The sequence below is a fragment of the Triticum urartu genome, chromosome 1A (genome assembly GCF_056163025.1).
Source record: "Triticum urartu cultivar PI428250 chromosome 1A, HENAU_Tu73, whole genome shotgun sequence".
Taxonomy (NCBI): domain Eukaryota; kingdom Viridiplantae; phylum Streptophyta; class Magnoliopsida; order Poales; family Poaceae; genus Triticum; species Triticum urartu.
The window spans coordinates 110,096,811-110,115,489 of record NC_141873.1 but is presented as its reverse complement, the minus strand read 5'-3'; the positions used below and the strand labels follow the sequence as shown (position 1 = coordinate 110,115,489).

The window sequence follows — 18,679 nt, the reverse complement described above, 5'->3', positions numbered from 1 at the left end:
TGTGATTGAATTGACCCATTCCGTTAGCTTAGCATTTGATCGTTTAGTATATTGCTATTGCTTTCTTCATGACTTATACATGTTCCTATGACTATGAGATCATGCAACTCCCGAATACCGAAGGAACACTTTGTGTGCTACCAAATGTCACAACGTAACTGGGTGATTATAAAGGTGCTCTACAGGTGTCTCCAATGGTGTTTGTTGAGTTGGCATGGATCAAGATTAGGATTTGTCACTCCGATTGTCGGAGAGGTATCGCTGGGCCCTCTCGGTAATGCTCATCACTATAAGCCTTGCAAGCAATGTGACTAATGAGTTAGTTGTGGGATGATGCATTATGGAACAAGTAAAGAGACTTGCCGGTAACGATATTGAACTAGGTATTGATATACCGACGACCGAATCTCGGGCAAGTAACATACCGATGACAAAGGGAACAACGTATGTTGTTATGCGGTTTGACCGATAAAAGATCTTCGTAGAATATGTTGGAACCAATATGAGCATCCAGGTTCCGCTATTGGTTATTGACCGGAGACGTGTCTCGGTCATGTCTACATTGTTCTCAAACCCGTAGGGTCCGCATGCTTAACGTTCGGTGACGATCAGTATTATGAGTTTATGTGGTTGATGTACCGAAGGTAGTTCAGAGTCCCGGGTGAGATCGGGGACATGACGAGGAGTCTCGAAACGGTCGAGACATAAAGATTGATATATTGGACGACTATATTCGGACATTGGAAAGGTTCCGAATGATTCGGGTATTTTTCAGAGTAGCGGGGAGTTATGGGAATACGGGGAAGAAGTATTGGGCCTCATGGGCCAAGTGGTGGAAGATAGGAGGCAGGACAAGGCAGGGTGCCCCCCCTAGCCCAAACCCAATTGGACTAGGGGGCCGGCCCCCCTTTCCTCCTTTCCTCCCTCTCCTCCTTCCTTTCCCCCTCCTAGTAGGAGTAGGAAAGGGGAATCCTACTCCTACTAGGAGGAGGAGGACTCCTCCTGGCGCGCCCTGCAAGGGCCGGCCGGCCTCCCCCTTGCTCCTTTATATACGGGGCAGGGGCACCCCAAGACACACAAGTTGATTGTTCCAAGCCGTGTGCGGTGCCCCCTCCACCATAATCCACCTCGATCATATCGTAGCGGTGCTTAGGCGAAGCCCTGCGTCGGTAGCAACATCATCACCGTCATCACGCCGTTGTGCTGACGGAACTCTCCCGTGAAGCTCTGCCGGATAGGAGTTCGCGGGACGTCATCGAGCTGAATGTGTGCTGAACTCGAAGGTGGCGTGCGTTCGCTACTTGGATCGGTCGGATCGTGAAGATGTTCGACTACATCCACTATGTTCTCATAATGCTTCCGCTTACGGTCTACGAGGGTATGTAGACGATACTCTCCCCTCTTGTTGTTGTGCATCACCATTATCTTGCGTGTGCGTAAGATAAATTTTTGAAATTACTATGTTCCCCAACAACAATTACCTCGTTAAGTTCTACTTTCCTCCCACTCACTTCTTTCGACAGAAACTCCTTCTCTAGAAAGGATCCATTCTTAGCAATGAATATCTTGCCTTCGGATCTATGATAGAAGGTGTACCCAATAGTCTCCTTTGGGTATCCTATGAAGACACATTTCTCCGATTTGGGTTCGAGCTTATCAGGTTGAAATTTTTTCACATAAGCATCGCAACCCCAAACTTTAAGAAACGACAAATTGGGTTTCTTGCCAAACCACAGTTCATAAGGTGTTGTCTCAGCGGATTTAGATGGTGCCCTATTTAATGTGAATGCAGCTGTCTCTAAAGCATAACCCCAAAACGATAGCGGTAAGTCAGTGAGAGACATCATAGATCGCACCATATATAGTAAAGTACGATTACGACGTTCGGACACACCATTACGCTGTGGTGTTCCAGGTGGCGTGAGTTGCAAAACTATTCTGCATTGTTTCAAACGAAGTACAAACTCATAACTCAAATATTCGCCTCTAGGATCATATCATAGAAACTTGATTTTCTTGTTACGATGATTTTCCACTTCACTCTGAAATTCTTTGAACTTTTCAGACTTATGTTTCATTAAGTAGACATACCCATATCTGCTTAAATCATGTGTGAAGGTGAGAAAATAACGATATCCGCCGCGAGCTTCAATGTTCATTGGACCACATACATCAGTATGTATGATTTCCAATAACTCTGTTGCTCGCTCCATTATTCAGGCATGGTTCACAAGTACCAAGTGATTCATAATCAAGTGATTCCAGAAGTCCATCAGAATGGAGTTTCTTCATGCGCTTTACACCAATATGACCTAAACGGCAGTTCCACAAGTAAGTTGCACTATTATTATCAACTCTGCATCTTTTGGCTTCAATACAATGAACATGTGTATAACTACTATCAAGAGTTAGTAATAATAGACCACTCATCAGGGGTGCATGACCATAAAAGATATTACTCATATAAATAGAACAACCATTATTCTCTGATTTAAATGAATAACCGTCTCGCATCAAACAAGATCCAGATATAATGTTCATGCTCAACGTTGGCACCAAATAACAATTATTTAGGTCTAATACTAATCCCGAAGGTAGATGTAGAGGTAGTGTGCCGCCGACGATCACATCGACTTTGGAACCATTTCCCACGCGCATCGTCACCTCGTCCTTAGCCAATCTTCGCTTAATCCGTAGCCCCTGTTTCGAGTTGCAAATGTTAGCAACTGAACCAGTATCAAATACCCAGGCACTACTACGAGCATTAGTAAGGTACACATCAATAACATGTATATCAAATATACCTTTCACTTTGCCATCCTTCTTCTTTGCCAAATACTTGGGGCAGTTCCGCTTCCAGTGACCAGTTCCTTTGCAGTAGAAGCACTCAGTCTCAGGCTTAGGTCCAGACTTGGGTTTCTTCACTTGAGCAGCAACTGGCTTGCTGTTCTTCTTGAAGTTCCCCTTCTTCCCTTTACCCTTTTTCTTGAAACTTGTGGTCTTGTTGACCATCAACACTTGATGCTCCTTCTTGATTTCTACATCCACAGCCTTTAGCATTGCGAAGAGCTCGGGAATTGTCTTATCCATCCCTTGCATATTATAGTTCATCATGAAGCTCTTGTAGCTTAGTGGCAGTGATTGAAGAACTCTATCAATGACACTATCATCAAGAAGATTAACTCTCGGTTGAGTCAAGTGGTTGTGGTACCCAGACATTCTGAATATATGTTCACTGACAGAACTATTCTCCTCCATTTTGCAGTTGTAGAACTTATTGGAAACTTCATATCTCTCTATCTAGGCATTTTCTTGAAATATTAACTTCAACTCCTGGAACATCTCATATGCTCCATGACGTTCAAAACGTCATTGAAGTCCCGGTTCTAAGCCGTAAAGCATGGCACACTGAACTATCGAGTAGTCATCAGCTTTGCTCTGCCAAGTGTTCATAACATCTGGCGTTGCTCCTGCAGCAATGAGGATAATCCTCAAGTTACGGACTCAGTCCGTGTAGTTGCTACCATCATCTTTCAACTTCGCTTTCTCTAGGAATGCATTAAAATTCAATGGAATAACAGCACGGGCCATCTATCTACAACAACATAGACATGCAAAATACTATCAGGTACTAAGTTCATGATAAATTAAAGTTCAATTAATCAAATTACTTAAGAACTCCCACTTAGATAGACATCCCTCTAATCATCTAAGTGATCACGTGATCCACATCAACTAAACCATGTCTGATCGTCACGTGAGATGGAGTAGTTTTCAATGGTGAACATCACTATGTTGATCATATCTACTATATGATTCACGCTCGACCTTTCAGTCTCTAGTGTTTCGAGGCCATATCTGCATATGCTAGGCTCGTCAAGTTTAACCCAAGTATTCTGCGTGTGCAATACTGGCTTGCACCCGTTGTATGTGAACGTAGAGCTTATCACACCCGATCATCATGTGGTGTCTCGGCATGACGAACTTTAGCAACAGTGCATACTCAGGGAGAACACTTATACCTTGAAATTTAGTGAGAGATCATCTTATAATGCTACCACCGAACTAAGCAAAATAAGATGCATAAAGGACAAACATCACATGCAATCAATATAAGTGATATGATATGGCCATCATCATCTTGTGCCTTTGATCTCCATCTCCAAAGCACCGTCATGATCACCATCATCACCGGCTTGACACCTTGATCTCCATCAAAGCATCGTTGTCGTCACACCAACTATTGCCTCCACGACTATCGCTACCGCTTAGTGATAAAGTAAAGCAATTACATGGCGATTGCATTTCATACAATAAAGCGACAACCATATGGCTCCTGCCAGTTGCCGATAACTATGTTACAAAACATGATCATCTCATACAATAAAATTTAGCATCATGTCTTGACCATATCACATCACAACATGCCCTGCAAAAACAAGTTAGACGTCCTCTACTTTGTTGTTGCAAGTTTTACGTGGCTGCTACGGGCTGAGCAAGAACCGTTCTTACCTACGCATCAAAAACCACAACGCGGTATAGTGATTGCGTTTTGATCTTCAGAAAGAACCCTGTTCATTGAATCCGATTCAACAAAAGCTGGAGAAACAGACACCCACTAGCCACCTGTGTGCGAAGCACGTCGGTAGAACCAATATCGCGTAAGCGTACGCGTAATGTCGGTCTGGGCCGCTTCATCCAACAATGCCGCTGAATCAAGAATCAACTAGTGAGGGCAAGCAATATGTATATACCCACACCCACAACTCCTTTGTGTTCTACTCGTGCATATGACATCTACGCATAAACCTAGCTCGGATGCCACTGTTGGGGAACGTAGTAATTTCAAAAAAAATTCCTACGCACACGCAAGATCATGGTGATGCATAGCAACGAGAGGGAGAGTATCGTCTACGTACCCTCATAGACCGTAAGCGGAAGCGTATGACAACGCGGTTGATGTAGTCGTACATCTTCATGATCGACCGATCTAGCACTGAAGGTACGTCACCTCCGTGATCTGCACACGTTCATCTCGGTGACGTCCCGCGAACTCACGATCCAGTAGAGCTTCGAGGGAGAGTTTCGTTAGCACGATGGCGTGATGACGGTGATGATGATGCTATCGGAACAGGGCTTCGCTTAAGCACCGCTACGATATAACCGAGGTGGATTATGGTGGAGGGGGCCACCGCACATGGCTAAAAGATCAATGATCAACTTGTGTGTCTATGGGGTGTCCCCCTCCCCATATATAAAGGAGTGGAGGAGAGGGAGAGGCCGGCCCTCCTAGGCGTGCCCCAAGGGGAGTCCTACTCCCACTGGGAGTAGGACTCCAACCCTTCCAAGAGTAGGAGTAGGAGAGAGGGAAGGAGGAGAGAGGGGAAAGGAAAGGGGGCGCCCCCCTCCTTGTCTAATTCGGACTAGAGGGGGAGGGGCACACGACCTGCCCTGGCCGCACCTCCTCTTCTCCACTAAGGCCCAATAGGCCCATTACACTCCCCGGGGGGTTCCGGTAACCCCCCGGTACTCTGGTATTTGTCCGAACTTGCCCGGAACCCTTCCAAAGTCTAAACATAGTCATCCAATATATCGATCTTTATGTCTCGACCATTTGAAGACACCTCTTCATGTCCGTGATCATAACCGGGACTCTGAACTACCTTCGGTACATCAAAACACATAAACTCATATTACCGATCGTCACCGAACGTTAAGCATGCGGACCCTATGGGTTCGAGAACTATGCAGACATGATCGAGACTCGTCTCCGGTCAATAACCAATAGCGGAACCTGGATGCTCATATTGGCTCCTACATATTCTACGAAGATCTTTATCGGTCAAACTGCATAACGGTATACGTTGGTCCCTTTGTCACCGGTATGTTACTTGCCCGAGATTCGATCGTCGGTATCTCAATACCTAGTTCAATATCGTTACCGGCAAGTCTCTTTACTCGTTCCGTAATGCTACATCCCGTAACTAACTCATTAGCTACATTGCTTGCAAAGCTTATTGTGATGTACATTACCGAGAGGGCCCAGAGATACCTCTCCGACAATCGGAGTGACAAATCCGAATCTTGATCTATGCCAACTCAACAAGTACCATCGGAGACACCTGTAGAGCACCTTTATAATCACCCAGTTACATTGTGACGTTTGTTAGCAAAAAAAGTGTTCCTTTGGTACTCGGGAGTTGCATAATCTCATAGTCATAGGAACATGTATAAGTCATGAAGAAAGCAATAGCAACAAACTAAACGATCATCGTGCTAAGCTAACAGATGGGTCAAGTCAATCACATAATTCTCTAATGATGTGATCCCGTTAATCAAATGTCAACTCATGGTTATGGTTAGGAAACATAACCATCATTGATTCAACGAGCTAGTCAAGTAGAGGCAAACTAGTGACACTCTGCTTGTCTATGTATTCACACATGTACTAAGTTTCCGGTTAATACAATTCTAGCATGAATAATAAACATTTATCATGATATAAGGAAATATAAATAACAACTTTATTATTGCCTCTAGGGCATATTTCCTTCATGGAGAACGTATCGAGATCAGCCACCTGAACAAGTCCAAGAAAAAGAAAAAAATGGCTGCCGCTACAGGGCCATCAGATGATGGCAACCCTCGAGGACCTCCTCCACCTCCTGGCCCTACATGGCATGCTCCACCACCTCCTCCCCCGCCTGGCCCAACCAGCAGTGCCCCGCCTTCTCCTCCCAATGGCCCTACAGGCAGTACTCAAGGACCTCATCATACAGGTAATTACCTTCCCCAACTCCCCATCTAACTAGGTGTATAATTTCAGTTGTACACATCATGGTGCCTAGTTGCACAGAACAGGCTACCCAGTTGCGCACGCGTGAAAACTCATTCGGCCTACACGCACCACACCAAAAACCTGTTGAGCGTGCTATGTTACTTCGAGAATGAACATGAATGATACGTCTCCGACGTATCTATAATTTATGAAGTATTCATGTTGTTTTATTATCATTCTTGGTTGTTCAATCATTTTATAGCAACTTTATATCATTTTTTGGGACTAACCAATTGACCCAGTGCCCATTGCCAGTTGCTGTTTTTTGCTTGTTTTTTACATGGCAGGAAATCAAAATCAAACGGAGTCCAAACACCGCAAAACTTTTTGTGGATTTTTTATGGACCAGAAGACATCCAACGGACCAGGGCGGCACCTGGGGGTTGACCCGAGGGGGGCACAACCCACCAAGGCGCGCTCAGGTGGGTTATGCCCACCTCGGTGGCCTCCCGCACCCCCTCTTTGCCCTACAAATCACCAAATATTCCAAAAACCCTCGAGGTAACCCTAGATCAGAAGTTCTGCCGCCGCAAGGCTCTGTAGCCACCGAAAACCAATCTAGACCCCGTTCTGGCACTCTGTCGGAGGGGGAAATCATCACCGGTGGCCATATTCATCATCCCAGCGGCCACCGCGATGAGGAGGGAGTAGTCCACCCTCGAGGCCGAGGGTTTGTACCAGTAGCTATGTGTTTAATCTCTCTCTCTCTCTCTCTCGTGTTCTTGAGATGTCACGATCTTGATGTATCACGGGCTTTGTTAATATAGTCGGATCATATGGTGTTTTCCCCTCTGTATCTTGTTGTGAATTGAGTTTTCCCTTTGAGAATTCGTTTTATAGGATTGAATACTTTTATGGATTTGAGAGCACTTGATATATGTCTTGCATATGAATACTCGTGGTGACAATGGGGTATCATATTGATCCACTTGATATATGTTTCGGCACTCAACTCATGGATTCCCGAGGTGACATTGGGTTAATCTACGCATAGGGGTTGATGCATGTTCTTGCCTTTGTTTCTCCGGTAGAAATCTCGGGGCACTCTTTGTGGTTCGATTTGTATTTTGTATTCTATACTATGTTTTCTTTATATATTAAATATGAAGTTCTTACTCTTTCTGTTGTTTGGAAAGATCAAACACATCTTTGTGTTGGATTGAGTATTATGAATCTGAAATTATTTGGTGTTATTTTAGTACGAACTCTTGGATAGATCGATCGGAAAGAATAGCTTCGAGGTGGTTTCGTACTCTGCAAAAGATTTCTTCTTATGTTCTCCGCTAGATAGGAACTTTGGAGTGATTCTTCGTCGCACGTTGAGGGATGGTTATATGATCCAATTATATTTGCATTGTTGAGAGATTGCACTAGCGAAAGTACGGACCCTAGGCCTCATTTTCAAGCATTGCAATACCGTTTGTGCTCACTTTTGTTACTTGCTACCTTGCTGTTTTTTATTGTTACTATTACAAAAATCAATATCTACTATCATTACTACACCTTTATCACCATCTCTTCGCCGAACTAGTGCACCTATACAATTTGCCATTGTATTGGGTGTGTTGGGGACACAAGAGAATTTTTATTATTTGGTTGCAGGGTTGATTGAGAGTGACCATCTTCATCCTACGCCTCCCATGGATTGATAAACCTTAGGTCATCCACTTGAGGAAAAATTGCTACTATCCTACAAAACTCTGCGCTTGGAGGCCCAACACGTGTCTACAAGAATAAAGTTGCATAGTAGACATCACATATACATAGTAATAACAATTGTTCGGCACTGTATGCACATGATCGCAGAATGAATGGTTTCCTATGGGAAAAATGGAGAGGTTACATTCATTAGAATGTGTCTAAAAATATGATGTTCCTCCTATACTGCATCAACTTCTTATAAAAACGACATGTTTAAATCAGTGGGAGCACATGCATACCTTGCCGCCTTGCTCATGCGCAGTTCACATCCGTTTGCTACTGCAAGTTCTCAATCTAGAGGGCCCTGACCTGCAACCAACGGACCCCTGCACCGCGGCCGTCATACTATGCTGCCTGGAAAATGGCGGCAGCTGGCCTGACATCTGCAGAGTGGGCAGCGCTCGCTGCTGCGGCGGTGATGGATGGTGCCCCAAAGCAGTGGTGCAGGATGATGGTGAGATGAGGGGGAGATGGGGGAAGAAAGGGATCATGATCTGGGTGGAAAGAGAGGAGATGAAAAACGGCTGGCTTTTTCATCTGTGTGGGTAGGAAGACCATGGTGATAGAAAAAAGGAATTGATTGAAAGAAGGAAGGAGATTGATCACCGTTTGATTGAAAGAAGGAAGGAGATTGACCACCGTCATGAATGAATTGATTGCCATGCATGAATTGATTGCATTTGGTTACCTTACGTGAATTATTTGTTTACCAAAGATAGAGTCAGTTTGTCCGGACAGATGAGGATAAAACTAGCAGGGAGAAAACCGGTGGAGGGAGAAAAGAAAATCGCTGGAGGGAGAGGGGTCATACGAGAGAGTTGGACGAAGAGCGGGGAACGTAAGAGGGGAAACGGAACACTCTGTTTCTTTTAGGTAGTAGATATACAGTTGGCTAAAATCGCGCTTGCACTATTGCGGGCCGGGCCGGGCCACGTTTGATCAAGCGGCGAGCATCTGGCCGCTCGTTTCAACCAGAAATTGCGCGTGCACTTTTAAGATTTTAGGAAACATTTATCACGCTATATCCAAATACACCCTGTACTTAGTTGCAAATGATCACGAAGCATGCCAACAGGTGTTCAGTTTCCCCTGAATTTGTGCGCATACCTTCATACGGGCACGAGTGTTGTGCTTCACCATACCTGTACTAAGAAGTCTGACCCACCCTAGACCACACAAACCTCTCCAGAGACTACGTGCACCCGGTGCACAGGGTCCACAGTGAAGTTGAAAACCTGTAGTCAGAACGTTATTGTCATGTGGGACGCCTCCTTGCTGTCTGATGAGGAACTGGGGGCAGGAGAATGGACGGGCCGATGGGGGCATGGGGTGTCGTCCCCTTCTATATCAAGCACAGACCCCTCGCCCCATCTTTGATATAGGCATTTCTCCTGCAGAAGAGCCAGTGACTACTCCCCTTCTTCTAGCTTTGGTCTTTACTCTGATACGACCTTGGAGGCCGCGCTAATGGCTGAAGGGAGTGCCTATTTCGACTGGGACGTGGAGGCAGTGAGCTCCGGCCATGGCGGTGTTGCACAACACTTCATCCATAATGATGGTGGTGCTCTAGCCGGGGGGGTCATCGTCCCAGCCGCCGGATCAAGGCCTTTTGGTGGCATCGGCGAGATGGATCCCACCACGTTCCCCGACTACGGCAGCAGCGACGCCCCTATGGCAATCGCGGCGCCTGCTCGGGCGCCAGCGCGTGCCAGATCCAGCAGCCAAGGGCTGACACGGTTCAAAAGGTTCTGGACTGTGGAGGAAGACACGTACGTAGAAAATCCAACCCTAAATTGCAAACCTTTTTCATTGTCCTTCATCGGCTACAACTTTGTCAGTTTTGTTTGTGATTAAATTGCAGGCTGCTCAGGGCGAAGGTGCAGGAATTCGGCGAAGGGAGTTGGATGCAGGTCGCATCGTACCTGCCCAGCCGGAGTGGGAAGCAGTGCCGGGAGAGATGGGTCAACCAACTTGACCCCAACATTGAGGTGATCTCGCCAGATTAAAATTTCTGAACTCCCTAGTCCCTACAAGCAGCTTGATTCTCGGGAATTTTGATGATCTATGATTGAGTGTGCTTACGGAATGAAATTCTTCGTTGCGTTAATCTAGTTCGTCACCATTCGGAAGTGGGTATTAAATTCGGATAAATAGTTAATAGTCTTGCATGTATTTAGTCTAATCAGTAAATATGGCAATTAATTTCTTCATTTAGGGCACTAAATGAGCACCCAAGTAATTTCTGAATAAAAAGTTGCAGGGAAGTAATTTTTCTAAAATCAATAGAGATTGATGTCCCTGCCCATGCATTAGCATTTGAAACATGTACAAGGGCTTCTGTGTTCAATCCGTAAATAATAATAAGAAATCTCACTTGCATGTACAAATATGGAATATACTACTCCCTCTGTTCACAAATATAAGATGTTTTGAATATTTCAATATGGACTACACGGACTGAAATAAGTGAACAAACACGCTAAAACAAATCTATATGCCTACGATTTGGAAAAGAAGTTAGAACATCTTATATTTGTGAACAAAGGGAGTAATTGACATGGTGTCTCATTTTTTAAACTAGATAATTGCTCGTCGTTGCAACGGGATTATAAACATTCTCGTAGATTTTCCCATGATTGCACGTCTATTATTACATTGGTGCGCTATAATCTTAGGAAGACTCTGTATGCAATTGTCATGATTTGCTTGCCATCTTATTGTTAAGCACTTATTTGGTAAGAATTTATTGACTTATCAAAGAAAATATTATTTGTGAGAATGATCGGATATGGGAGTCAAAATGTCATCTTATTGTTAAGAACTTATTTGGTAAAAAAATATTGACTTGCCAAAAATATTATTATCTGAGAGAAAAATCAGAGATGGGAGGAAAAAATCAAACAGGAGAATGGAAGGGGGGACCATATAGAGAGAGAGGTTGGACGAAGGAGAGGCTGAAATGGGAACCTTATGTTCTTTTTAAGTAGAGAGGAGATTCTTGGCCATAAGTGATCACCCAATTAGAAAATTGACTTGATTATTTGTCAAATTATTGCTTCTACCTATTTGTCAGTAGCCACAGTTTGGTATCCCTAAAGTAAGAGTCGATGTTCCAGCCCACAAATTAGCATTTGAGACGTGGTACTTTCGTTAGTTCAATCATATGATTGTACGTCCAAAAGTTTGCACCTATAATTTGGTTACCATTCGGAAGTGGGTATTAACTCCCGAAAAAAAAGATAGTAGTATTGCATGTCTTTAGTCTACTCAGTAAATGTGGCAATTACTTTCTTCATTTAGGCCAACAATCCACCCAAGTAATTTTGGGAAACTGGTAGGGATAGATGTTCCTGCCCACACATTAGCATTTGAAATGTGTACATGAATTCTGTGTTCAGTCCATAAATAAAAACCACCCTCACTTACAAATATCCAAATTTGCTAATTGACATGGTGTGTCCTAATTTTTAAATTCTTCACCACTAAGTGATCACCCAAGCGTTATCGAATTTGGACCGCAATAGCCAGCGACCGTTCCCTGTCCAGGATGGCATTTGCAAATAGCGCGGCTGGCAATTTTAATGTTGGGGGTGATATTTTTTACAACAACAAAAAGCATGGCATTTTGTTTATTTAATGCATTTTTCATCAAAAAGCTGCCACCATGAGATCTTGATCTTGTGGTCTATGGGTCATTTGTTGGGATTTCTTCCCCTCGAACGTTCCCCAGATAGAGATAACATTGCCGATTTTTTTATCTTGGTTATTTCTCAAAGCTGCTACATATTTGCGACTTGCCTCAATTTTGTATTTCCTAAAGTAAGAGTCGTTCCAGCACACAAATTGCATTTGAGATGTGGTACTTTTATTAGTCCAATCATATAAACAAAACAAGTCACATGCTGATAGTCGGATACACATGTTCCAAAATTTTGATGTTGTTTATTTGGGAATTTGCTGCTTTCTATTTATTATGGTTTTCCTGAATTTGGTGAATAGGAGTAGATGTTCCTGCTCCCGGGTTAGCATTTGGGATATGTGTGGGTTGCGAAAAAATTGAGCTCTCCTCCGCTCCCTCCAGACCGGACTGACTGTGCAAGGCGGGCCCTACTTCGGTATGCAGGTACGACCTGCTTCGTCGATGGATATGTGCACGCCACCAGCCCATGCACCAAGCGCCCTTAACCACTACCATGAGCCCTATGATGAGTTGTGCACGACATCAACCCATGCACCGAGCCCCCCACCCCCACCCCGCGTTCCCCTTTTCGCCTAATGAAGAACCACACGCCCATCGTCATGCCTCGCTTTCCAGCATTCCTAGTGCTCTTGAACAACAACCCAATGACGACGGAGATGGATGCTTTGCATGCTAGTTGTGCTCCTGGCAGGGCCCTCCCCTGGTGCACCACTTTTTTGTGCCGGTGTTGCCTCCCATTCTCCCCGCTCCTAGCTCCACACCACCCTGGTCATCCATAACAAGGAGGAATACGCTCACGAAGGTCACCGACGTCGACAAGTCAGCATAGCCCATGCATGTGTGCCAAGAACAGGGTCATTCCCATCGCCCAGCTCCTGCAGAGGCTTCTGTGCCAACAGATGGGAGTCATTGGTGAGGTTGAACAGGTCAACAAGGAAGGGGTTGACTGTTTTGTGGCTCTGTTCCAGGAGGGGCTGCCAGACATAGTGTCGAGCTCCGGATGCTTTTCAAACTTGACTACGATTTGATGATATTTCGGTTTTTTGGATGTGCTAGTGGGCATGAGTTCAATATGGTATCCAAGCCAAGAGGTCTCAAGTTCAAGACCTTGCCAATGTAGTATTAAAAAAGATTCTACGTCCTACATCGATCCCACTCCTAAGGAAAATAGCCTAGATGTGAGGGGAAGTGTTGAAACATATTGCATGTCTCTCTTCATCGGTTCAGATTTTTAGATGAACTGACTGGAGCATGAATACAGTATGGAGGATACTTTGATGGAGCATGGTGGTGAAGGTGGCCATGTGATGCCATCACCAGGGAGCGAGTACGTCATGGGGACAACCTGATCCCTTGGTTCACCTAATGATGTATTATTGATCCATCACCCAGTCACTCCCATGTTTGAGACGATATATAAGTTTTTTTCCTCCTCCGCCCATTGATCCTGGGGTGAAAGTAACGAGTGTTAGCATCTCCCTATTTAAAATTTGCGATCCTCGAGATTTGTCGCTTGGTTCCCATGACTTGATCCATTTGTTCACCGAATGACTATTGTGGGCTTACTAGCCTTATGCATGTCGTGGACAAGCTTATTGACAAAACTCTTTCCATGAGGTTGGCTCTGGACATGAATGATATTTTTCCATTGCACAAAGTTCTTTCATTAAGAGGAGAAGCACCCACAATAACTTCATTTATGTGCCCAATGTGGCTAGAAGATTTTACCACATCAAGACACATATGCCCCTCTTCAAGCTCAACATAAAGAAGGCCTTGGATTTCTTTAGGTGGGGCTATTTTATAGCAATGTTTAGTCACCATGGCTTCCAAGGCCACTTCCGAGCATGGATCTCGACCCTCCCCTCCTCGACTTCTTCTTGATTTTTTTCTCAATGGGACTACTGAGGACACGATCAAGCATGGTCGTGGGCATTTTCAGGGGTACAGTCTCGTCATTGACCCGCTGCACCATATATTTATCAAGTATATGACCTAAGGAAAACTTCATCCTCTTGGTGGGCGTCACACGACATTTGTGGTTCCATTTACCTCGATGATGTGGTTGTTTTATGTGCCCCTATCAAGCAAGATGTACAATTCCTCGCCACCAAGGTTGCCTCTTTTGGGGATAATACTAGCCTTGTTACAAATTGCGGAAAGAGACCCGTTTCACCTATCTGGTGCAATAACAACAACCTTGATGACATACTCTAGTCCTTCCTGGCATGTTTCTTATACTTCACCATATGTTACCTTCCACTATCCCTCATGGTCAAATTAAGGATGGTCCACTTGCAACACTTTGAAGATTAAGCCGCTAGGAAATTAGTACCTTCGAGAGGGAATCATGTTCATACCGCAAGCCGCATGATCTTGGTCAAGGCGGTGCTCACAGCTGTGGCCATACACCATCTTACACTATTTGACCTCCTCATGGAGGTTTTTAAGAAGATTTATAGCTTGAGGTTTGCCTATCTTTGGGTGAGGACAAACAAAGTGACCGGATGCAAGTGCAAAATTAACTTGGAGCAAGTTTGCAAGCTGGAGGAGTTTGCTGGTCGGAAATTCTTAATCTTGGAAGTTTGCCATCGTGCTTCACTTACTATGGTTATGGCTTGACTAGGATGACCCGCAATTGGTGTGGTGTAGTATGTGGATGTCATGCAACAATGATGAGGTAATCTATTAGTGGCGGCCACTTAGGTACGATTGGTGACGGAACTAAAGCCAAATTTTGAGACTCGTAATGGCTGGAGGGACTGATGCATAAAGATATCACACCCTTTAAAAAAATATCATGCAAGAAAGGTGGCATTGTGGACAAGGTTTTAGGAGATACGTTTTGGGTTCTACAGACTGGTAATAAAGGAGGCCTCACACTAGAGCACATCCAATAATTCATCATTCTGTAAGACAAACTTGCCAGTGCATGTTATCATCCAACCAGACATCCAAGATACGACCATGAGAAAGCTGACCAACGACAGGAGTTATACCACCTCATCGGCTTACAAGGCTCAGTTCGTCAGCCTCATCTGATCCAACTTGCATGCCACAGCTTGGAAGGTTTGGGCATCCTAAAATGTAAGTTCTTTGCTTGGTTAGCCATCGAAAATAAGATTTGAATGACAAAGGTGTGAGTGACCAAATCACGACCGGTGCCCTCTTTGCAACCAAGTGCAAGAATTAGTGGCTCACCTCATCATCAAGTGTCGGTTCTTGCCTCAAGTTTGGAATGACTTGATCTCTTATCTTGGTCCTCATGCTAGTATGATGCTTTCTCCTCATTTTGAGATGGCAATGTCTTGGTGGAAAGAAGTCCTCCTCAATAATTGGCAACCGAGGAAATCTCTACATTCTTTGCTCCTTCTTGTTGGATGGGGGATTTCTAAGGAAAGGAACGTATGTGTCTTTCAAAATAAAGTGAGGTCGATGGCAGTCATTGTTCGCCTCATCCAAGATGAGGCGTCTCTTTGGGCTATTGTAGGGGCCAAGCATTTGAGTAATGTAATGTAGGACATTAATTTTGTGTCTTTGTGGTTGTTATTTTACAAACTTCTCTTGTTAATCAATAAAAAGGTCAATATTTTTCCTTGTTCCAACAAAAGGAGCACAAAATCTATAAATAAAAATGACACTTGCAATTGTGATATAATCGATATTGCTAACTGGATTTTTTCTGAAAGTTTTGTAGATCTCGGGCACCTCAAATTACACAATATTGATTCCCAAAATGGTAGCAAACACAAAATATGTGTAATTTTTAATAAGATATCTACAAAATAAATAAGGCATGTCACTTTTTTGTATGGGTCGATCCTCTCCAAATAATTATTGACATACTAACTTTTTTCCATTTTTTTATTAGGCTCATTCCACCATTTCATCAATTTATATGTGGAATAGATCAATTTTGTTAGAGTATCAGGCTTAGTTGGAAATTTTCTAACCAATAGATTCCTGAGATACTTTGAGATTCCTGAGATACTTTGAAATTCCTTAGATAATTTGAGATTCTGGCTATGTTTTCTGATCTTGGCGAGTTTTATCTTGTTTCAGAGTGTTGCATTAGTTTTTTAAAATGTGTAACATAATGGAAGTAATGTTCCATTATGTACCAGCAAAAATCTGATCTGAAACAAGTGCATTCTTATTTGTTGGTACCCGAAAAAACATTATGATGCATTTTGAAACAAGATAAATATTTTAATAAAATTTTAGTACTCTTAAACAACACAAATTTGGCAAACAACCAAAAAAGGTAAGATAAATCTCAAAGCAATGACGAATGGTGGATGCATGCATGGCATATCCATGCATGGTAGGAAAATGCTTCTTGGTTGACTTCTAAATAAATAATGCTTCCGTGCACATGAGTGTTGTGTTGTGTAAAAAAAGGTAAAGGTAGTAGATATTACTTTCGGTGTGTTGTGGTGTGTTCAATTGTACTTCAATGGAATGTTATGCCATAATTAACTGACTCACGAATACTTCCCTTGCAGAGGAAAATATGGACCGACGCGGAAGACATCAAGTTGATCGAGCTGCATCACACCTGTGGGAACCGCTGGTCGGTGATCGCCCGGCTACTCTCCGGCCGGTCGGAAAATGACGTTAAGAACCACTGGAATGCCACTAAGCGCAGTCTGAAAGCGAAGCGCCAGCTCAAGAAGAGGAACAGCGAGCAGCCACCTCCTGGACAACTCTCCCTTCTTGCGGAGTACATCCGCAGCATGGAGCCGCACATCGGATCACCCGCTGAGACACCTCCAGTGTCCCCACCATTGTATCATGACCAAGAGCATGGTGGGAAGATAGGGATGGCCGGTAGAGATGCTGCCATCGTCATCGCCCCTACCGCGCAGGCGCACCTGACCTACCCCAATCCGGCCATGACTGGTATGCACTACCACCCAAACCCAACCAACATGCAGTACTGGGCGCCGGATTTGAATGTCGCCGACGGGCCAAATGAGGGGTACTCGTACTACATCCCTCCCAATGCGCACCTGCACAACCGCATGTCGTATGGTTTGTCACCGACACAGATGCTTGGTGAGCAAGACATCCAGCAGACGACCAATGTGAGCATGAACATGTATGCGTTCAGCGGACAACATTCCCTCATGGCGAGCAACCTAAAGGCGGTGGCAGAGATGCACCGTGAGTGCTCCGCCAACAACCAACTGGGAAACGTGGGTGATGGAGCTGGCGGCTGGTCCTACTACTACGACATAGACGCCACTAGTTCGAGCGGCCTTGCTGGAGGTAGTGCTAGCTGTAGCGACCATGATGTCATCGACGTGGTGCAGATGGCCTCGAGGGTGTTTGCTGCACAGGACTAGGAGGTGGTCACCCTTCGACAAACTAGATTCAAATGAGACATATATGTCCCCAGAGGATTTCATGTCTAAGGAGAACAATGAGATTGTATGTGTGTTGTGCTTATGTACTTTGTTTGATTTGAGTATTTTGTAAAGGTACTTTATGTGGTCCATTTGGGGAAGTACATTAATTTGTTCGCATTAGCTAATCCTTGGGAAATTGTTTCAGTAGATTTTAGTAGAGAAGAGGTAGAAAAACAAGGCAATGTCAAAGGTGAGACCGCAGGTCGCAGCATCTCTAATGTGCCCGAGACGGAGACAACGCTGCTCGCCTCGGCATCTCCATGGAGGACTAACAGAGGATTGATAGGTTTAGATTGACAGGTGTGTGGTCATCAACGACAAAATATATGGTACGGTGGGTGGGAATTAGAAGGAAGGCATGAGCTGCAACAAATCTGACAAGAAAGGGTAGTGAGGCAATGCGCAACAGTGTTGTCACTTAGGGTGGAGGCGGCAGTGCTGCCAACGATATGAATGGGTCAGTTGGAAGATAAAACCACTAGAGGAGGAAGAACGGCGGCCAGCAAATCAACTAAAAGAAAAAAGTAAAGGTTAATCAGACGGTCCTTACTATGTTGTACTAGTTGAGACACACTTGAAGTTCAAATGATAGAGTTGAATAAGTGCAGTTGGAAAAAATGTAGTTGTATCCCAAACATTGCAATTCATATAGGGCGTGTTTGGTTTCTTGTGTGGCACCTGGGTCGCACCCGCCATGCAAAATCTATTGTGTTTGGTGGCCTGTGCGACCTCCTCAGCCTGGCCCAACCGATCCAAAAGGAGGCCTCTCAGCCAGGCCGAGGGGCACGCAGGAATCGACCGTATCTCCGAGCCAGGCTCGCGCGTGCAGCCGCAACTCCCGTCCTGTGTATCCTTCTCATCCTCCTCTCTCTCACGCATCAGATTGGATTGAGTGAGCCATCACCGCCGCCGCCGCCTGAGCTCCCTCGTCCACCAGTGGTTCAGGCTCCCTCGTTCACCACCAGTCCAGGCTCCGTAGCCCGCCCTCTTCCATGCCCTCGCCGGGGGCTCGCCAACCCACCTCGACAG

General features: G+C 44.6%; 1 protein-coding gene across 1 annotated transcript; it reads left to right on the top strand.

The window, feature by feature from the left end:
• The first annotated feature begins 9,971 nt into the window (after positions 1-9,971).
• On the top strand, positions 9,972-17,587 carry LOC125515638 (uncharacterized). The gene is made up of 3 exons (XM_048681186.2): positions 9,972-10,308; positions 10,401-10,527; positions 16,745-17,587. The coding sequence occupies exons 1-3, from the start codon at positions 10,007-10,009 to the stop codon at positions 17,585-17,587; spliced, it is 1,272 nt and encodes a 423-aa protein (XP_048537143.2). The 5' UTR covers positions 9,972-10,006.
• The last annotated feature ends 1,092 nt before the right edge of the window (positions 17,588-18,679 follow it).